Here is a 22,950-nt window from a genome sequence, read left to right on the forward strand (position 1 = left end):
GTTTTCCCGCCTTCAAATGGATGTCACAACGAATCAAATTGACAAAAACGTCTATTCAAATTCTGTGTTTTGTTTGTATTGAATCTACTGCATGTAATGCATATGCCAGTCTACAATATATGCATCTGAAATGTAGTCAAGTTTAAGTACAGTAGTATAATGGAAATACTTAAATACAAGTACCTATACCTTGTAATTAAGTAAGGCCAAGGTACTCGAGTAGCTGCTAAATGTAGCCAGCTTATTTAGCCTACTGTCTTTCCACCACTGCTAGTATCCACGAGTTATCAAATAAATGACAGTGGAGTAAAACAAGTATGCTATTTGCATCTGAGCTGTAGTGGAGTAGAAGTGTAGAGTAGGGGAAATTGGAACGTTCAATTTTACATGACATGTATGTTAGTAGTTCTGCTGCATGTTGGTTTGCTGCATGTCAATAGTCAATATTGTTGATGCATGTCTATAGTTGTGCTGCATGTCTATAGTTTTTCTGTATGTCTGTAGTTTTTCTGTATATCAGTAGTTTTGTCAGTAGTGTTTCTGTGTGTCAGTGGTTCTGCTGTGTGTAGATAGTTTTGTCGGGAGTTCAGCCACTCACTCAAATGCAGCAACATGCATGCAAGTAAGGCCAAACAACGGCAGTGTGTGCGGGGGCAGCGTGTGCAGCGCTCCCTAGCTGCCTCCACGCATACCCCCGTGTCTCTGCTCCCCGGGCTCCACTCCCCTCTCTCTCTCTCTCTCTCTCTCTCTCTCTCTCTCTCCCTCCCTCCCCTTCTCTCTCCCCCCCTCTCTCTCTCTACGAAAACACTTTCGGGAAGAATAAAGTTGTTCGTGCGCCAGTCTTTACTCGGAGCCAAGCCGTGGCCTAGCAGGAAGAACAGCCCGACTATGTGGAGAAATAAACGGGCGCTTGGGGAATCCGTGGCCTGTCTCGTGCTCCTCGTGACGCTCGTCGATGCGTATCGATGTAAGTACGGACGCGTTTGGGTTTTGCGTTTTGAACCCTGCGTAGTGAAGTAACGGAATAGCTCTATTTCGTGCCAGTGCCTCTGATTGAAAACAGCGGTCAGCCTATATGTGACCCGTTGGGTACGGGGGCAAGACTCTGTCAATCTTTTTAAGCAAACGGACAAACAATAAAAAATAAAGTGTGTGTGGGGGGTCATAACGGCTTTCTGCTCAGTGAAACAATGATTGGACAACATGAGCTGCTTGTTACAACAACTAGGGGTAATTTCTGGGAAATAGCGGTTTCGCAATAACGTTTTATTTGTTCTTCTAACCAATTCACAGAAGTAATTAGATTGTCCACTTTGTCCAGGCAGGCATCAGCCATCTGTCATGAGGACTTGTTTTCCTGCTGGGATCAGCCATGTGTTAAGTAGAGCTGCATATGCCCGGTTGTATTAATCACACATGTGAGAGTATCCATTTATTGGTTTGTTCACTTCTGATTGCTGTGATAGAAAACATCACTGGCAATGCAAAAAGATAGCGTCACTCTTTATTGCCACAAGTTGTCCTACTATACCTTCAATAAAGAAAGTAGCTATTTAGTGACACTTACTTATAGAACTTTGAAGTTTTGCTTCCTTGAAGAAATTGTACTTTCTTCATTCTTGTTGTTCTGAGTTTGTACTCATGGTTGAATGCACTTATTGTAAGTTGCTTTGGATAAAAGCGTCAGCTAAATGTAATGTAATGTGTATTTATATGTATCTATTTCTCCCTCTTTAGTCCTGAGCCAGAGCACAGCCTCCCAGTTCCTGAGCAGGAAGAAGAGGGCCAACTCTCTGTTTGAGGAGAGCAAAAAGGGCAACCTGGAGAGGGAGTGCATTGAGGAGCTGTGCGACAAGGAGGAGGCCAGGGAGATCTTTGAGAACTACCCAGAGACGGTACGAGAAGAGCAGCAACCCCCTGGAGAAATAAACCAGAGATGGATTGAGCAGTGAGAGAGAATGCCAGCGACAGATCAGACTCGGGCTGCGACTAGTGGTTCATTTCATTATTGTGGGATTTGTTGCCAATCTATGTTCCAATAGTCCAAAACCAAGACATATTTCTTTTTTTGTTTGTTGCACTTTTACTGAAACACAACAATGTTATATGCATTGATCATGTCCTCACATTTTACTTGTAGATTTATTGACTAAACATTTCAGCTATAGATCAGATGCTATATTACTGAAACATTTTCCTTCAGTATAATATAGAAAAAATGAAACCTACGTTACTTTTATTGGTACTATTGTATTATTAAATGCAAATTCAAACAGAAAAGGTATTCAGAGCACAGCTGGTTGTAATCTCTCTCTCTTTGTTCTTTTTCGTCTTGTCTTTATTGTCAAATGTGAATTTGAAATCTTTTTTTTCTCTCCCAGGAATACTTCTACCCCAAATATGTTGGTAAGTTTGCAGAATGTATCGTGTCTCTTGTTTGTTTGCCATGTTTTTATATTGAATTATTCTGCTTTGCCTTTACTAGTCTGCACTGACAAAGAACACTCTTCTTTGTTGCAGCTTGTCTGGGTTCACACCGCGTCGGCATTAACAATCCAAATGCAGATGCCATCTCGTCAGACCTTCGCACTTGTGTGACGGGTGAGGGGCTTCTTCGTATGAATTGCAATTTATCAGAAAATCTGGGAGGCGATTAAAGGTTATCTTCCCCTGTGAAATGCTTATTAAGATCGTATGTCTATGTCCAAAATGGTTTGTTGCATGGCAGAGATCAGTGACCAGTGCACACCGCCGCCATGCTACAAGGAGGGCTCAAAGCGCTGCGTGGATGGACAGGCCTCCTTCACGTGTGAGTGCAAACCCGGCTGGAGGGGGGCGCTCTGCGAGGACGGTAAGTTCTGATACGTCATTTGGGATTTTCAATATTTTGTGCAAATTTTAAAACGGGCATCTCTTTGCTTTTTGCCTAACATTCTGTTTTGATATTTTGTCCCTAAAATGAGGCTCAGAATTCAGCTCACAACTGATTAATTCAACCTTTTGAAACGCTTGAACTGGCTGCTGATGAATGTTGTCGTCTCATGTGTTGACTGGGCAGACATCAATGAGTGTTTAGATGCGGAATTTCCAGCGGGATGTAACCAGAAATGTTTCAACATACCCGGCAGTTTCCACTGCAAGTGTGAAGAGGGCTTCATTAGCAATGACAAAGTCACCTGCTTGGGTAAGACTCCATTCATTTCAATTGCAATTCGTGCAGCCAAATGGCAGTAATGCTATGAATCATTTAAATTTTAATTTTAGTTCCACCCAAGGACAGAAAGGTACAGTTTCCATGTACTATTATGTGTATTATATGCTGTTACCTCACCTAACTGAAGACATTCAGCTTTTTTACTGTCCCTATGGAAGAGGGCCGTATAGTGCTACAAACCAGCTGAGCAAACACATGTGTACAGGGCGTGTTGTTCCTTTTTGTTTCTTCATATGGGCTGTGGAACCCTAACTTCATAACAAAATCTCTGCTGTCCAGCTGTTGTGCTCAGGGCCTGAACCATTTGTTATTTCTAAAGCTGACCTGAGGTGATCTCTTACATCACACAATATGAGAAACTTTTCACATCTGAAAAGATGGTCCACCAGTCTCACATCTCTGAGCTGTTAGAACTTGCTAACAGTTTGTAGATGATTGTTGTCTAATTTCCGCATATTTGTATCCGTGGGAAGTTCACTCAGTGTTTGTCTTTAGTGTGTTACGGCTTGTTGAGTGCAAAGTCTTCACAAACATGAACTGAGTCAGTTTGGTAAATTTGCTTTGCCCCTTTTTTTTTTGATTGGCCTTGATCTTTAGGAGACCATACTTTAGATTTGTTTTAATGGAATCCTTGATTTCTTTGTCCATGCAATCTCAGTAAATATTGAGATATGATCAAATTGCTTATTTTTAGCAAATATTCACTATTCTGTTCACAACATCCAAGTTTGCTTTTTGTTTGTTTGTTTGCTCGGTTTAATTTGACAGCAACGTACCTCATGAGAGCAAAATATTTTCAGCAGCTGACTTCCTTAAACCCACCACCAAGGAAGAGTTTTCAAAATTGGCTCTGCTTGCAGCTGCATTTAAAATGTTTCTAAATGTAACTTTTACAAACTAATGCTGTCCAAAAGGTTGAACAATGGAATTATAAGCGATTGTATGTACCAAAATTGCACTTGCAATCAACACCATATAGTTTATATTTGCAAATAATATTTGTTAATGAGGAAGACCAGCTTCCCATTTTCACCCTTTATTTCCTGTTTTCCAGATATTAATGAATGCCTCATGTACCGCAGTATCTGCAAAGAACCGGCTAAATGTGTCAACACGCCGGGCATGTATGAGTGCCAGTGTCCCCTGGGCTTCAAATATAACTTCAATACCAAGACCTGCGATGGTGACACTTTAAGACCTTTACCATAGACATTTAAACCAAAGATCACTGCTGTAATCTTTTTTTTTCCTGTCTTTGCAGACATAAATGAGTGCGAGTTGACTGTGTGCCAAGGGACATGTATAAACACCGTGGGCAGCTTTGCGTGCCACTGTGATGGTCGTCAGGGTCTGCATTTGGGGGAGAATGAGCGGTACTGTGAACAAATCCCTGTTTGTGTGGAGCTGTATGACTACAGACACGCTGAGATGCTTTACTTGGGAGAGCAGTTTACAGGCCGTCCTGTCCTCCATCTGCGCTTGCGTCTGCCAGAAAACACAAAGTGAGGTTCTATCACAAACACACGTAAACTTATAATTACACACCTAGTGTTGTCAGAGCCTACGGATGTATCTTTCTGGTAGCTTTCAAGATGGGAGTAGATGAGTATTAATCGATTTAGCTTACAAGTCCATCTGAGCGAATGCCGAACAAAAACGTATCTCAAGCATCTCCATATTTCTGTTTCTGGTGGTTAGGTTTGCAGCAGAGTTTGACTTCCGTACCTTTGACCCAGAGGGAGTTGTGCTGTACGCCAAGTCCTTGGATGACTCGTGGTTTATGTTGGGGCTAAGAGGCGGCCGCATTGAAGTCCAGTTTAAGAACCAGCACATGTCCAAGGTCACCAGCGGAGGAAAAGTCATCAATGATGGACAGTGGCACGTGGTAAGAATGAGCCTATGTCCAGTAGTTCTCTACACGGTTCAACTTCTTTCCCTATGGTTAACAAAGTGAGAGCCGAAGTGCTGATCGATGAACTGAATCGATGGAAAGTGGCTTGTGTGTAACCGTGTGCTCTACGTGAAACATGTAGATCTCTGTGGATGAGCTGGAGAGCAGCATCAGTGTGAAGATCAGCAAGGAAGCTGTGATGAGCATCAGCAGCCCTGATAGTCTCTTTACTTCTGTTGATGGCAAACTGGAGACCAAGGTCTACATCGCTGGTCTGCCCAACGGCACTGACGTTCTCAAACCTGTAAGCGAGTCGCCTGAAAGCATGCGCACACAATGAATTATACTTTTTTGACCTGTTGTCCCAAACTCAAGCAACACTGAGATGAATATACCAGGATTTACATTGGGCCAGCTCCAAGCCAGTGTTGTGCTCAGTGTGCGTGTCCATCGATCCACTAGATCAACCCTCGACTTGATGGCTGCATTCGGGGCTGGAACATCATGAATCAGGGAGCATCTGGGGTAAAGGAGGTCATCCAAGAGAAGAGGAGCAAACATTGCTTTGTGTATGTGGAACGAGGCTCTTTCTTCACTGGGGAAGGACTGGCACACTTCAACATTGATTATAGTGAGTAAGTTAAGTTGTACTTTATTCATTCCTATAGGAAAGATTGGTCTCTGGTCACAGCAGGACCACATGTAGTTTTGAGGAAAGTGAAACACCCAAAAGAAACGCATGAACAAAGAGGGCATACAATTCCACACAGTAAGGCCCAAGTTGGTGGGTTTCGTATAAAGATCTACTTCATGGAGTAAGACCAGCTCGGTCCTTACCACATGTATGGTACACCTGTGCATGTACCCTATAGTCCATATCGCGACAAAACCTGTCAGGGCTTTAGGAACACCGACTATTAGGCTTATTAGGAGTAGACAGAGACACACAAGATCCTTCCACTTTGGTAAAACCATGGAAAAGGACAACCTTCCTAAATGTCCGACTTGACAAAATAAATGTGTTTGTGTAACTTAGGTGATTCTGGAAGTTGGAAGGTCGATGTGCAGATGAACATACGTCCGTCCAGCAGCACGGGCGTCCTCTTCGCTCTTGTGCACAACAACAAAGTCCCCCTGTCAGTTGCTGTAGTATCGAAGGGAGAAGAAGATGCTGTGAGTTCATTCGCACTTCTGTTTGAAATAAACACGTGTATCTCAGTATGTCTTCACGCACGCATGCACACACACACACGCGCACGCACACACACACACACACACACACACACGATTAAACTCTGTGATGTTATTTACATCCATTCTCCAGAACTTGCAAGTGTTCTTGGACGGCGTCTCCGTGGCAACGCTGGATGCTCTGATGCTGTGCTACCCGGACCGGCTGATGGTGCAGCTCAATGTGACTCCCACAGAAATCCAAATCTCAGCTAACTCCTCCACTGTTACCTACATGAAGTCTGATGGCCTGCAGGAGGCACTGAAGCGCCTCAACAGCACCATGCAGAGCCCCGTCAGTACATACATTGGTGGGATACCAGGTTAGTTTATGTTTGAAGTAAAAGTACTGAAGTCACTCCTTTGAAGATAACTATGAACATTATTTATTCACTATATATGGTCACTATAAATGTGCCTTCCTGGCTCCAATCATTTCAGTATGAACACCAACCAGTCCTCATCTATTTATAAGAAAGCGTTCTCATGCAGCAAAAGCAGTGCAAAGCAAAGCAGAATATTCCCTGGATTGTGCTGTAACGTCATAACTGGAGTGAGTCTGTACTTGGGCATAGTGGTGCGTTGAGCTAAATGCTAACGTCAGCATACTGTCACACTGAGTGACGACGCGATCGTGCTGCCATTGAGCAAGTATCATGTTTACCATTTTTACATCTTAGTTGAGGGTGTTAGCTCTATATTTAGCTGTGGATGACGGGAACCTCATGAGACATTCTTCATTCTTGGACACAATTTACATGTCTGACCAGATGATGGCGCTAGATTAAAAGTTAAAGGATCAGAGTGATGACAATTCATCTTGAGGTGGACATGAATTCACCAGATTTCATGCCAACGGTTGGGAAGATTTGTCCCTTGAATTCAAATGTCACCTTCAGGGGGGTGGCGTGACAGGAAAGCCAGAGGATCACCAAAATCATCAGGAGGCTTTTTTTTGGAAACGTGAATGTCTGAAAAGAGATTTCATGGCAAACTATCCAACGGTTGTTGAGATATTGTAATCCCTGGTAGCATGGCAAAAAAGCATGCATTAGTTACCTTTCCTCCCTCTAAACAAACAGGTTAACTGTATGACTAAGTGAGTTCAGCAAAGTCAGTCTCTCGTGGTGTGGGCTAGAATATTTGAATTTACATTTGTAGATTATAGTACTTGGAGTTCTTAACTTCAACTTCGGTCAAGAACTTATGACTCATCTCCATTTTAGTTGTATTTATTTATTGTGTAGCATGTTATTACCGTTTATAAATAAATACCGTTATTTATTATTCGTTATTGTCATTCTCACTGACTTTCACTGACATCTTTCAGCCGACGTCCCGTTGCCTGCCACCCCTGTGACGGCCTTTTACCACGGCTGCATGGACATCACTATCGCCGGCCAGCTGCTGGATTTCGACGAGGCTCTCAGCAAAGACGACAGTATTAAGTCCCATTCCTGCCCCCCTGTGTCTGCCCCCGAGAGGCAACCGGAGGCAAGGCACCATCACAGAAAGTGACCTTAATTAGCCCAGCACACTAGGCAGCATCCCACAGCGGTCACATCGTGGGATATTTTGGAAAGAGAGATATAGAAGATGGGATGGAGGAATGAGAAATGACAAGAAGAGGAGACGGGGGTAGACGATTATCGTCATTTTTGTCGACTTTCTCCGATGGGTTTGTTTTAAGAAGCATATATTTTTTAATATTTTCTATTAGTGAGGCCCACAACAAAAGCTGACTTGCCAGTGAGCGAGCAGGAGCTGGACGGCTAGATGACGTAGTTGTAGCAGTTTGTTGCTATGAATGAAATGCTTTCCAGGAAATATTCAAAAAGAGCTGTGCTCTGTAGCACACATACCATGTGTTGAAAAGAGGTGGTTGTGTTTGTGTAGAAAAATAAACAAATGGTCACTGTTGACCAGGCTTTGAGACCACCTGTTGTTGAAGCACGGTACTATCTCGAACTTCCCTTCAATTTTGGTCTCTCAGGAGGCGAATGTCTTGGCGACAACTAGCCATTGTGGAGGTCTGAGGTGGTTTAGTAACCTAACGTTTAGAAACATGGTCTATCATTTGATTGTATCCCAGAACACAACATTGGTTGTCTCCAGATGTACACGCCTCTCAGCTGAAACCAGGGTTTTCCTGGTCGGTCCGTGTTCAGATCTTTAATATATGACTTAAATGTAGTTGTTTGTTTTAATAAAATTGGTCAAAGCAACCTGATGGTATTGGATTTCAATGTCTATCTGTCCTCTTGTCACAGCCTGTGGCCAACCCATCTTTCCTATGTCCTTGCACAAAAGGAAACATGGTTCTGCACCGTCATGAAGTTTTTGGGGATCACTGCGAGGCGTATTACACAATATGGGTTCATAGTATCCCTCGATTTAATGAATAGTGCTGTTCATAAATCCGTCAATGTTAGACTTTGGGTCCATATTTAAAAAGGCAATACATCAATGTAACTTTAATTGATACAGTAATATATACAGTAATATATATATATATATATATATATATATATATATATATATATATATATATATATATATATATATATATATATATATATATGAAGACAATTATAATACTACAACCGGTCAGGTACATCACACACAGCACAGGTATAATGTCAAGTCAATCATGGCCTCGAGAGAAATGGGAAAACAGGAAAAGAAAGTAAATAGAAATAGGAGAGGGCATTTGAAACTGATTCGGAGAAAACAAAACTGAAAGAAAAGTTACTTGTTGGGAAAAAAAGAAGTTATGCGTCTAAAAATACACTTGCTTTTAACCTGGGACTTCTCGGATCTCCGTTGAAGTGGAGTCACATATTATGCAATATGCAAAACGGTGCCTTGCAGAGACTTTTTGCATGGGTGCTGTTAGATTAGCACAAACACATGTAATGTATGTATAAGTTTACCCAGCAGCACATTAAGTTAACTAATTGAAAATGAGCGTCACCAACTGAAACATATATTAATTTGACTTGGGTGTTAATGGGTTCACCCACTCATTACGCACGCAAACGGAAGGAGGGATGCCTCGTTACAAACTTCTGCTTCTGTCTCTGCAGAGAGAGAGAGAGAGAGAGAGAGAGAGAGAGAGAGAGAGAGAGAGAGAGAGAGAGAGAGAGAGAGAGAGAGAGAGAGAGAGAGAGAAAGAGAGAGAGAGAGAGAGAGAGTGTGTGTGTGTGTCACGCAATAAAAAGTACAAACCGCAATGGGGGACGAGCTGAGCCGCAGAGAACAGAGAGGACAGCTGCCTAATTTGCCCGCGTGATGAATGATATGCGGGCGGAGCGCGCGACAGTTTAGGTTCTCGGTTTCACGTCAGAGACGTTCGCGATTAGCACCTGAATACCTGCAGTGTGTGTTTCGCTCTCATTCGGCTCGGTGACATTGAGGCGTTAGGAGACAGAGAGAGAGGGTAGAGAGACTACGAGACGAAGCAGGAGAAAGTTTCTCAAGCGCGGCGCAGGACTCGGCGGTGAAACAATGCGGCTGACCCGGACCGCGTCCCTCTCACCGGGCGCGCTGCTAATCCTGCTGCTGGTCCGCTGGTCCGACAGCAGTGAGTAAACAGTTGCATGCTACGGCTAGCTAGCTCGCTAAATCCTCTTTGATATTTGTGTTGTGTTTGATGAAGGTGATGATGATGATGATGCATGCTATTAACTGGGCATTAACGTGAGGGGTGTTTCGCAACCTTTCTGAAAATGTTTTCGTCTTTGGCAGCCAAAATAGTGTTTAAAGCCAGAGTGGTTTGACCTTTCTCTGGTTGTTTCGGGTTAATGCATCTATGTGTCTTACGGGGTGTCCTTCTGTTCTTGTTTTAGTTTCGCTGTCTCCCCAAGAGGCAAACCAGTTTCTGAGCAGACACAGGAGAGCGAATCAAGTTTTCGAGGAGACAAAGCAAGGACACTTGGAGAGGGAGTGTGTGGAGGAAAAGTGCAGCAAAGAGGAGGCCAGAGAAGTGTTTGAAAACGACCCGGAGACGGTGAGTGTGTTGAAGCACCAAAGCTCCACTAAAGTTGTGGTTTTCAGTCCTAGGTTGAATGCAGCAACCACAACACCACACCTTCTTGTTCTCCATTGAGCTACTGCAGGACTTAACACTCAGCTAAGTCTGGGACTAGTCAAAACACATTGTCCCAGTAGGAATGAGTTCAAACCTAGTTTTGCCACACGACAATTGTTGGAAAACATAAAGCTGCCAACTCGGTTGTTTACATCATGTTCATATTGACTGTAAATTGATGACTGTAATGCAACAGCAGACTAATGATTCATTGTCTGGGCCGCTGGTGTTCATGCTCCAATAAGTCCGGAGCGCTGATCGCTGTCAGTGCACATAACATCCCCATGTCAACGACTTGCCGTGCTTTCATCATCTTCTTTTTGTTTCTTTCTGTGACAGACATTGAGTCAGCATGTGACTAATCTTTTAATTTTATAAAATGCAGTGAAGACTCTGCTCCCCAAACTCCACATCATTTTTGACACACACCGTCACTTGTGTGTCTTCTTTTTTCCGCCTAAATATATTACATTTGGTAAAACTGTGTCCCTATCAAGTTGGCGCTCTGCCTGGCTGATGGGATGCCAACTATGTGAAACTCCATCTCTGTTCTCACCATCTGTCTCCAGATGCTACTCTTAAATATCCTTCTGCACAACTGCACATGAATGGTGCAAACAAACTCCTCTGAGTCGGATTGATCTATTTGGGAGCTGATTAGCTGTTTACAGTCTAACATGGGTTGAGATGTGTTTCATTCAACACTAGTAGTGCCCACTGCCTCATTGATCTGTGTCCATGCTCCCACCCTCTTTTTCTTCTCTCTTTATTGAATATGTACTATCTGCTGCATATGCCAACCATCCCCAAAGATATAACTGACAGAACGAGTCTGAAAACGTGGACTGGGGGCCTTTTTGACTCTTAAGTCTTTAAAAGAGAATACCTGTATGCGCTGTGTTTGCACATGTGAATGTTACATAGTGAACTAAGTTATAGTGTGGGCCCTTTACAGTGCAGACTCTTGCCTGTCGAAAAACATTCCAGCAACAAGTACATCCTGACGACGTTGAATGTTTGGTTAAGTGCCTGGTTCCTAAGTTAGAGATTCAATGCACTGGTGATGCTCTGCTCTTTAGGGATCGCTCTTACTCTTGGAAGTTTTGTCGTAGTGAATCGAAGCTCGAGGTGAGTGAATGAGGCAATCGATGACTCAGAGATTACTCGTAAGATTAGCCAAGTGGTCAGACATGGAAACTGAGGCAGGATTAAAGCGATGTTGAGCTGAGTTCAGAGGAAAAGGTAAAGTTGAGTGGCGTTCCATCTTCGTGGCGTTTGAATCAGCTGGACTTGCATCACCGTCAGAACGACTTATGTGTGCCTGCAGTTTTCGACCATGTCGTATCACAAAGCTGCCGACTCATTCATAGCTGCATTATTCATTCTGAAAGTGCTCATCTCTGACACTGCATTTTCCTCTGCTGCAGCTTTCTGGCTCTGCAGAGAGAGGGAGAATGGGGTTTTCCTTGATACTCACGGTTTGGCTACACGTGCGAACACGCCAAGTTTCTGGTACCTCACGTGTTAGTTTGTAAAAGAGTAAGAATGTGTCACAGCGGACGTAAGGACTATGTTTAGTAATCTCCCCAAACAAGTTTTAGGACCACACTGCATCTCAGCTGAACATAACTGGCCTTTGTAAATCATTTTTTGCAGCACAACACTGGTATTATCCGGATAACATTGTGTAATATGTTCCTAGCTTTAGCAGAGATTTTGTCTGATAACTGATTCTTGCAGGAGAGTTTTTCACCTCAGTCCGCTGCATCTGGGTCCTACTGCAGCAGCAGGTCCCTAAAGTCTCTATGCCTCCAGAGCAGATCTTTCCACTGGTAGATAATTCCCAAATTCTGACCTACATGTGGAAGAGTACTGCAGCCAGGAGGCGGGAGGGATGCTCCTACTATCAGGAATGCAGCAAATTCCCTTTGGCAAAGGGCCGCACCCATTAGAGAGAGCACACAGACGCAGAGATTAGACTAATCATATTGTGACCAAAATAAATGATTCTTCACAAGTCTCTTTTCACTCCCATGACCATATGAGCACAGAGACATGAAACAAAACAAAACCTAGCTTATGTTAAGTATTAACGCCACCCTGCCCCAACTAGTTGTGACCATTTATTTAGATTATCTTGTTCTGTTTTAGATTGTTGTTGATATGCCTACGTAACTTTATCCCTCTCTTTCCACCTCTTCTCCCTGATTTAGGACTACTTCTATCCAAAATATTTAGGTAAGTTAACGTCCTGACTAAAACACTTCATCTGATTGATGAAGACTGATTCTATGTTGTTAATCTCTTTTATTTAAATGTTTTTTTTGTATAGCCTGCATGGAGAAGTTTGGAGATGCTGAAAAGAAGAAACAGGATCTGATTACATGTGTTCACAGTAAGTTGTATGCCCTCTTATCTGTGAATGGCAGTATTGTAGACATCCATCCTTTCTGTCTGTCTTTTCACTGTGTAAGTATTACTACATCCAGAGAGCGGCCAACTCGTTGTAATGTGGGGTTGGGCTGCACTGCAGTATCACTGCTCTGCATCACACTGTGGCACACACACACTCTCTCTAAGATGAAAGGGAAAGAAGATATAAAGAAAAGGGTTCTGTATTTCTTCGGCAACCCCGTTTCAGTTTTGCAGCGTGACACATCTGATTCTGTGTCTTTTTAAATTAGCGTGTGTGTGTGCTTTTTGTGCGTGCGCCCAGGTATCTGTGGGCAACATTGCAGCACTTTGCCTCAGTGATGCTGCGGATTGGTGAATGAGTGACACACCCCTTCAGTCGTCACATTTTCGCTCACTCACTATCTCTGCGTGACTGCACCAGCGTCTTGGGGAGTTGGCTCAGCGGAGGGGTGACGTGAAAGAAAAAGTCTGACGCGAGTGGAGCACAGGATTTCTGCTGCATCAGGATACAAGAGACCAACCCGGCTTCACTGCTATTGGCTGAGGAACCTCGAGGGGGGTTTCCATGACTCAGCTGCAGCATCATGACGCAGCAGCTCACCATCTATCTCTCGCTCTCTCTCTCTCTCTCACTACTTCTTTCTTAATCTCTCACTGCAAATCTTTGCCATCTGTCTGCTGCCTCAGTGCAGTCTCGCGGTGGGTGGTCGATCATGACATTCCACAAATTCCATTTATGGAATATTTAGAACATGGAATTAACAAACATGGCATGTTATGGAAAGATACAGTTTCAACTTTATATTTGCACATACGAGAAGCACAGAAGACCGTGTCCGTTCTCCCACTCCTCCCTGTTTCTGTTCCCATAGTATGCAGACTTCATATTTTGTAAATTGCTTCACAGAAAAAATGGACTCAAAACATCTTTCCATTCTCCAGCATCTACTGTAAGTGACATGAATTGTTGCTGCTCTGTAAACTTTGGAAGGAGATTATGAGAGCAGTCTTTGTGGTAGCCCACAGTGTTTGCTTTAGTAAATTAAATGAAATGTTGACATGCTGTTAAGGGGCCTCTAAAATGTTAAGCAAAGGAAACAAGTGAGGCGCCTGCGGTTAGAAACCCTGCTTGTTCATAGACCCCAACATATTACTAACCAGGAGCTTTGGTCAAATGGATCCAATTCCATTAAGGATTGCCTTAAGGAGGCATCCAATATACATAAACATGTACTGATAACGATCCCGATATTTTCAACACTGATTATTTATATATTTACTATTTTTAGTGGTCTGTGACAAAGGTTCAAGTGTGTGCAACCACTGAAAAGGATTAGCCGAGTTACTTTGACTCAAATGTTGAACAAAACGTCTCATAGCTGGAGTATGTACTTTTGTAGATTTTCCACTTCATGCTGCACCACTGTGTAGTTTACATGTATCATTTGGCTGAGTTTGCTGTCAATGTGCATATTCAAAAGCGCTTAAAGATTGTGTGAAACACTGGATAATTTACTAATGGAATAACGGTAATTATATGGACAGTATTTGACAACATTCACTGAAAAATGTCATATGTGAGCTTATCTTTCTCTCCTGTTCCCCTACTTTTCTTCAACCACAGTCGTCTTCCCTCTCTCTGAACTTCAGCTAACATGCCCAGACTTGTCGAGCAGTCAAACTCCCACACTGCTGGGAAAAGGAAAGTGGATTGGGAGAGAAAGCATGTGCTCACTTACACAAGTTAGAAAAGTAGGACAAACCAACAAAGGTTGAATTTCCATTTGATCTTTTTTTTTTTTTTGTACGAGTTAGGTCAGGTATGCTGGGAAGGACAGAATTAGGGCATCTCTGGCAGGAGGGCTTAGGCAGCATTAGGCTATTTATATTGAACTCCTGATATGCGGAACATAAGAGATGCCCTTGCTCTGTCTGGTGTCAATTTACAGTTCCACATATTGTATGCATCCGGTTTGCACAGACTCAGTTTTACAGCAATATTAAACCTTCCTCTGTGTCTGTCTGTGTTTTGTTTTTCTCTCACTTGAAGATATTCCAGACCAATGCTCTCCTTCTCCCTGTAATGCCAGAGGTACGGTGCGCTGCGAGGACAAAAAGGGCGACTTCCTCTGTCACTGTTTCACAGGCTGGGCAGAAGCCAGATGTGATAAAGGTATTGTCATCTCTGTGGGAAAGGATGTATAGTTGCACACTGTGCTAGAGCTCAGCAGAGGTTGGATTTTTGCACCGTCACTCTGCGTCATATCCAGCGTCTCTGGATAGATGTCAGTCTTTGTGACCTTGCTTCTGACAGCTGACTCCTGTCTCGTACACTGAAAGAAAAATCTAGCTTTCCATCACTTATATTAGTCATATAATTGTCAAATAATTAATTGTTTCTCATCATGTTGATGTGAATATTTTTGTTTTTGAATTTTTGACCTTGCCAAACTGTACTTCTAGTGTTTCTGTTCTGTTATCTTGCAGCAACTGTTGTTGTTCCACATGCCTCTTTAATAACTAACTGTTGCTGCTGCTTTTATTAATGATGTGTGAATGACGTGTCAGGTCAATATGAACTGCATGTACGGGAACTCACAACAGTAATCTATTTGTCTCATCAGAGGTCAAAGCTCGTTACCATGTACAGACACGAGGGGAGGCTCGCGTTGAAAGTTAGAGCACAGAGGATTCCACTTTCACAAAGGAACTGTCACAAACATTAAGTGTATAAGCAGGAACTGGAAAACACACACAATGCATAAACACACACACTGTGAGGGAGAGGGAAACATGTTGACATATGGCACAGCCACCATTCCACACATTTCCACTGTGACTCATCCTGCCACCTTACTGTGAGAGGAAACCAGAACCGATTCAGTTTGACTCGGTCTGAGCCTTTTCCACTTGACGACCGCACTCCTCCTAAACACTCAGCAACAATGACATAGTGTGGCAGATATTTGTGAGCCATTTAACAAAGTAGAAATTCATAGGACATTGAAGTGAGTTTTTCAAACTGTATCAAACTGGCAACTCACACAGGCGCTCCTATTCAGAATTTCAAAATTTAAACTTTCCAAATGGGTTGCGTCGAGTCCAACCGTATCCTGTATTACTAGGATAAATCTTGACATCAGCCAAACAGCCTAATGCTGTTCACAGCACATGATGATGCCTGTGCCATCCCCATATTTGCAGATGTCGACGAGTGCAGCAAGAGAAACGGAGGGTGTGACCACGAGTGCAACAACACGATGGGCAGTTACCGCTGCTCCTGTCACCAAGGCTACCTGTTGGTAGGACGCCACATGTGTAACGGTAAGTTCATCATTAGACCTCTCCGACCTTTTGCCAGGTCCAACATTACAAGCTCATGTTGTGCATGCAATCATTGTTTAAACCCATAGAAGTCATGATAAAAACATCCTTAATGTCCACTTGATTGAATGATACACAGCCTCTAAAAATTGTGTCTTCTGTGTAAATATTTATTGGGATGTAGGTTCAGTGAGGGCTAGAATGAGCATTTTGATTCAAGTGGTTCATCAATCAGGACCAGAATGTACTAGCATCTGTCTTGTGGCCGATTTTAAATTTCCCATGAAGTCTTCTCCCGACACGGATGAAGTACACAAATGACCTCCTCGGATCATGTCCTTCCAGCTGAAGAGTTGACTTGGTACTCTTCCCGGCTTTCTTCCAGATGTGGACGAGTGTAAGGACCCAGGTGTGTGTGGAGCTGCACGATGTGAGAATACGGAGGGCAGCTATGATTGCTTGTGCGATGTCGGCTATGTCTACGACAACGAAACCAAGAGCTGTGTTGGTGAGTGTGTATACGCACACACACGCAAACACATAGTTTCATGAGAGCGAACGGAGGAGCAGCTTCAGCCCCAGCAGGACTTGATACAGCTGTGTTGTGGGGTCAGGAAAGGAATGTGAAGAGAGAAACTCTGTATAAGTAGGTAACAGGTCACCATCTCCAATGCCTTCACGGGGGAAAATGAATACAGAGTGACCCTGGGACCTTTGCTTGGTACATGCTATTATTGTCAGTGTCTTTTTGATAGCAAACAGGACAGAAATGGTTATTAAAGCAAAATAAATGTGGTCAAGACAAAATACAGTCCTCATAATTCACAAACACAGGTTTACAGGTTAGGGAAGTGCTGTCTCTTTTAAAGAGTCATCTAACACACTTGTTTTCAAACCATTGCCTGCTTTACGCAGGCAATGGTTTGAAAACACAATCCCAGCAGCATCACCGAGCCTAATCTTCAAGAAGCCTTGGACTTTCATAAACGTAATGTACAAATATATTGTATCCTCTATAATAAAAAAAAATGTAATCTAAGGTTTCCCAAGAGACATTAGATAACTGCTCAACATGCACTTTTATACTCAAGCAATGGAAAGATGTCCAAGGCCAAAAACATGCTGCCTTGGTATTTAATAAGATAACATAATAAGATAAACGACCACATTATTAGGCCTGTTGGTAGAAACATTGAATAAGAAAACTCAAACCAAAGTCATTAATCTCTCCTGTGCCCTGTTTTGCTCTGCAGTGGAAACCAGACTTTTCATAACCTCAGTGTCCCTCCTCTGAGAATTAACGTTTATTATAGCCAACCTTCTCACGGCCATGTAAGGTTGTATGTGGAGCGGGGAGGAACCACCCAGTCAAGGTCAAAGACCACTCAACTCAAGTGTTTGCATTCTCTGATATGTTGACAGGAAAGACATTGGATGTGTTTTTTTATTAACGCTTGTGGAACTAATATGTTTTTAAGATCCTTTTTTAATTCCTCCACAGATGGGACTCTGCTAATTCATGAACACTCTGATTGTCTGTAACCCTTCATACCTCACTCATGACGTTCACCTCTCCTTCTCTTTTACGTCTTCGACCTGCTCTGTCACTCGTCAGATGTGGATGAGTGTGATGCGGGTGTTTGCGCGGAGGCGTGTCTGAACACTCCGGGGAGTTTCCGTTGCTTCTGTGACGGTCGTCAGGGCATGAAGCTGGGCCAGGACCTCAGGAGCTGTAAGGTGAAATACATTAACTGTGGCAAATATTAACAGGCATATTTCATACTTCAGCCCTCGCCGTGATGGTTGAATGTGAACCTTAAAGTACACTCTCGGGCTGTTTAACCAGTTAAAACAGTCATGTGTTGCATACACAAATGGTTCTCATGAAGTAGCAGCATGCGTGATCTATAGTTTTATGTTTTTGTTTTCACAGCCTATAACTCCCTGCATGTCACCGTCTCTGAAGAGGAACTCTCGCTCCCTCTACCTCGGCCGCATGTTCAGCGGGGTGCCGGTGGTCAGGCTGCGTTTCCGCCGGAGGATTCAAACTGGGTGAGGAAAAAATGTTTTCATGCTCGACAGTAGCCTCCCATCAAAAACATCAAACCTTTTCTACATGTATACCCTTGTTAACTTACAGGAAGTATAACGATGGATACATGATTAAATGGACTCTTCTAGCCTGCTCGTTGGTTAGTTTCTCTAATGAGAAGACATAAGGAACTGTATTTTTGTCTTAAAATGATACAGTAAGCTGAGCTTGGTTTGATGTCAGAAAGGAAAAAGTGTTTATTTACCATACATAGTCACACTGAAGTTATAACGGCTAATTAAGTCCCTTTTTTCCTTATTTTCCCTCATTTCATGTGTATTCCCAATCCTCTTGGTCATACTAACATACCTTTTTGCACGCTCTGTCCCTGCTACCCACCTCCCAGCTTTTCCGCAGAGTTTGACTTCCGCAGCTACGACCCTGAGGGGGTGATCTTCTTTGCCGGAGGTCACATAAACAGCTCGTGGATCGTTCTGGCAATGCACCATGGGAAACTGGAACTACAGCTTAAATACGGCACCGTCAGCAGGGTCACCAGCAGCGGACCCCTCGTTAATGACGGCCAGTGGAGAAAGGTTAGAGGTTTCTGTTGTGAACAGTCGTACGCGGTGTACATAAGCTGATTGAAGGCTTCTTTAAAGGTCTGGTTTTCTTCTCAGATCTCGGTGGAGGAGCAGGGGCGGAGTCTAGTGATAAAGATTGACAGGGAGGCCGTCATGAAGATTGCAGTAAACGGTGATCTGTTTACGCTCAAGAAAGGAATGCACGAACTCAACCTCACCGTGGGAGGAGTCCCTTTCAGAGAGGACGGCCTCGTCAATCAGGTGTTTATTTATGTGCTTGTGTATTACCCTGAACATATACCAAAGAGAGATGTTCTTTACAGAGTTCTCAACTTGTGTGATTATCACATAGGTGAATCCCCGTCTGGATGGCTGTATGAAGGACTGGAGGTGGTTGACGGGTGAAGATACGTCCATACAAGAAACCATTCGGTCCAACGACAACATGCAGTGTTTCAGCACGGAGAATCCCGGAGCATATTACCCCGGCACAGGCTTCGCTTTCTTCAACATCAGCTATGGTGCAGTGTGTGCATGTGTGGGAGTGTTATGCATAGCGGGGCTCGGGATTGCATATCTTTGCCTAATTGCTTCTCCTGTTTGTTTGGGTGAATGTTTACTCCCGTCAACGCCAACAGTTTGTTTGTCGATAAAGTTCATGACCTGCTGTTCTCTCTCTTCCTGTTATCGTCGCTTCAGAGTCACAGAACCTGAGCGTACAGTTGACCCTGCGTCCAATTTCTGCGATCGGAGTGCTGTTTGCACTTGTTCACCAGGACCGAGTCCCTCTCTCCATCGCTCTGGCCGACTATCATCCCGGCACTGATGAATGGCGAGATGTGAGTACATCAACCTGTTTGTGTGTGAAGAGAGTGACGGTGCTTGATCTCAACTCTAACCTTTTGTGTGCCTTCAGTTTGTTCTGGTATCTGTCGGTGATGTCATCATTGCCAGCTCTCCTGCCCCCCTGTGTGACGGCGAGAGTCATGAAATCCACGTGACGATCTCAGGCAACCAAACCCTGCTGCTGGTCGATGGCAAGTCTGGACGTAGTGAAGACTCTGAAATTCCTATTGACGCCCTGTCACAGTCCAGCACCTTCATAGGAGGCCTCCCTGGTGAGGAAACACACATTTCTGTACACATTTAGTATGTTGTGATTCATGCAGTATGTAGGTTTTTGTTGTGTTAGTGGAGATGTAGAGAGTTGTAAAAGTATGGATGGAGAGTACTAAAAGTATTAAAACAGTAGAGGCATCTAAAGCTGCCAGACGGTATTCTTTACTCGGGTGGAAATGAAGGATTCATAATTAATTTAATGTAAGAAGCTTATAATTTAAGAGAGATAAAATGAGTATTTGGCACGTGTAAACCTTGTTTGTGTGGCACATTCAGTTATCTTGAGGCTGATCACTTGAATTATATAAAGATGAGGTTTTTCTGCGCGTCTCCCTCTAAACACTCTCATGCTTTCTCATGTCGGCATAATATAGTCTTACTTGGGGAGTGATGAGGAGAGGTGATTCCTGCAAAATCTCTACCATTTATTTATTTCTCAACTTAGTTTTCTTGTACTGTAGTTAGCAAGCCATAATAATGATCCATAGTTGTCACTTCTGCAGTGACTGACGGCTGATTTAATTAACTCCAGCACTCTCCAAACTGGAAAGGAAACATAATAAGGATTTAGTTCTTTTCTCCTTGATGCGAAATGTCATGTTTACTTGATTTAAAAAAAAGTGTTTGCCGAGTGTGACTGATTCAACACACAGACTGTTTGTACACTCACTGTTAGGGCTCCCACACAGTCGTATCTTATCTGCTGGATCACATGTTGTTGTTTCCTCCCTCAGATGTTTCTCTGGTGTCCACGCTGGTGTCAGCGCCCTACAGCGGCTGTATGGAGGTCAGTGTTAACGGACAGTCTCTGGACTTGGACCAGGCCATCCACAAACACAACGACATCCGCTCACACTCCTGCCCCCTGCTGGACTCTCACCAGTGACCAGCGCATTAGTCTGCCAATGCTGATCCATTGGCAGTTCATTGAGGCAATGGGGATTTATTTTTCCAATATATTGATAAAAGCTTTGACCGGTAGGGAGACGTTTTGGATTGGAATGTTAAAAAAGAAAAGCTGCACCAGGCGTTGTGGTTGCAGCTGGAGCCTTAGCCCAGGATCACCCTGTCCTATTACTGTGATGACACTGCTGTCTCGAGGCATTTGCAGGGATTTTCCACAGTATTTTCAGTATAATGACTCGGAAAGGCAGTTTGTCAGCCAATGAGCAATGTCCCTTGTACTCGGCAGAAGATACGGGAATACATGCTGCACAACATTGCCTCTAAAACTGCCCATGAATCACAGCCTCTTAAGCCCACAAGAACACACAGGGCCTTATCTAGATCAATGTCCAATGGATGGTCTTGGGTCGGCCTACTATGCCTCGCATCCTGTGCAGATCTGACTGGGACTTTGTAGGCTGTGACTCCTTGCTGCAGCAACTCGGCTGTTAATGCTGTGGTCATGTTGCCTACATCCAGTCCACCTCAGGCCCACGTCACCAAGCTTGAAATAATCAAGTGCTCATGTAGAATCTGATGACATGAAGAAAAAAAAATGGGGACCAGAAATATAGAAGTTCATCAGCTACCCGACTCAGAGAAAATGTGTGACTAGGTGCTCAGATCTTCATGAGTGTTTGGCGCATAATGACTTTAGGGGTTGTTTGGGGACTAAATCAGTCTTATTTGCTGAATCCCCTCCGTCCCCACAGCAGGGGTGGCGTGGTGTTAGGCACAACTTTGTGTTCTGTAGAAAGCCTTGCACATTGTTGCAGGTAGCAATGGACTGCTTGTTTTTGACTAAAGCGGCATTCCATGTCTGCCTGCAACCCTATTCATTGTGTGCCTACAAAGAACAACCAACCCAAACTTCACAACAGCTCCCCTCCCAACAGGTGGATCACTTCACAAAGGTGCAGTACTGTAACACACAAACAGAGCTAAAGATTCTCCTAATAAAATGTTGTACTCATTGCAGTTAATACACTATGCATTACCACCTGTGCATTTTTGAGTATTACAGTATTTTAAAGACCTGACTGACACCCTGATTCTCAATAATCTTCAATCACTAACTATATCACAAAGGCCCCTTCTTTCCTTCAGAATCACCCAAACACATTATTACCTGCCATATACCGATCTGAGGATGATAATTAGTCTCAGAAGCACAGGGAGACGGGAAGGGGCCCTCACCATGGAGAGAAAGAGAGAGCGAGAGCACTGCATCGGACGCACCACACAAGCTACTGAGAGAAAAAAAAGAGTGTGCTGTAATATACTGAATATGTACATAATGTGACTGTGCAATGCTTTGTAGAAGATGGAAAACAAAAACACTCCCTTCTGCTCACTGAGGTTTCCTGCACATTTAAGTTGTAACAAAACGGTTATCTGAGTCTCTAAACTTCATCTGCTTCCTGCAAACGTTTGAGCGACAAATAAACAATTATTTTCTTGACGTAGAAATTCGGTGACTGTGAGAGCAATAGCCAGGGATCAAAGTGTCATACATCTGGGACTCAGTTTTTTTATTTGATTTTAATAGGTGCTGAGCAAATCAAAACACAATAAAAAACAAAGAATTACAGGAGCATTGTGACTGAGAATACCAAAAGGGCTCCAGTGTTATTTGACTCCCCTCTAGTGTATCATTTTCTAGTTTTCTGATGAATCAATGCCAGAATATAGAGCTTGACAAGTTATACTTTTTTTTTTTTAATCATATGTTGTATATTAAAATTGTCTTTTACTTTTCATTTTTCACTTTTAACTGCCAGTATGTGTACAATACTGAGAGGAGTCTGCCTTTTGCGTTTTAACTTCCCTCAACAGTGAAAATCCTATTTAAAAATAAAAGCAGTTGTATGAACATTAAAGAGTAAAATTGTATTTTCAAAAAACACATTTGTATGTTGTGTGGTTACTGTGAGTGGCATGTTTATGTTTCAAACTCAAGGTTTACCTGATGAACTAGCTTTTTCCAATACAGCTTTTGGCTGTATTGAGTTGAAAAAAATCATTTTAATTCTTGTGAATTTAACTTTTTATTTGTAAGAGAAATGTATAGTTCATCTTTAAGGTGAAACAATACTAAGAAAACAC

At 43.1% G+C, this 22,950-nt stretch overlaps 2 protein-coding genes across 2 annotated transcripts; both read left to right on the forward strand.

Annotated features, from left to right (window-relative positions):
• Positions 1-888: 888 nt before the first annotated feature.
• Positions 889-8,565, forward strand: pros1 (protein S; the record flags this gene model as incomplete). The annotated part of the gene is made up of 14 exons (XM_079216775.1): positions 889-967; positions 1,738-1,895; positions 2,382-2,406; positions 2,521-2,601; positions 2,729-2,851; positions 3,059-3,184; positions 4,269-4,397; positions 4,476-4,716; positions 4,913-5,099; positions 5,248-5,409; positions 5,568-5,736; positions 6,142-6,278; positions 6,430-6,658; positions 7,666-8,565. The coding sequence occupies 14 exons, from the start codon at positions 889-891 to the stop codon at positions 7,851-7,853; spliced, it is 2,034 nt and encodes a 677-aa protein (XP_079072901.1). The 3' UTR covers positions 7,854-8,565.
• Positions 8,566-9,486: 921 nt separating this feature from the next.
• On the forward strand, positions 9,487-22,740 carry gas6 (growth arrest-specific 6). Its single transcript, XM_079216774.1, has 15 exons — positions 9,487-9,918; positions 10,184-10,344; positions 12,639-12,663; positions 12,758-12,820; positions 14,891-15,013; positions 16,045-16,164; positions 16,550-16,672; positions 17,780-17,901; positions 18,098-18,216; positions 18,603-18,792; positions 18,877-19,041; positions 19,133-19,301; positions 19,480-19,619; positions 19,697-19,898; positions 20,634-22,740. The coding sequence occupies exons 1-15, from the start codon at positions 9,843-9,845 to the stop codon at positions 20,783-20,785; spliced, it is 1,950 nt and encodes a 649-aa protein (XP_079072900.1). The 5' UTR covers positions 9,487-9,842; the 3' UTR covers positions 20,786-22,740.
• Positions 22,741-22,950: the final 210 nt, after the last annotated feature.

This window comes from Taurulus bubalis (genome assembly GCF_910589615.1).
Source record: "Taurulus bubalis genome assembly, chromosome: 4".
Classification (NCBI taxonomy): Eukaryota; Metazoa; Chordata; class Actinopteri; order Perciformes; family Cottidae; genus Taurulus; species Taurulus bubalis.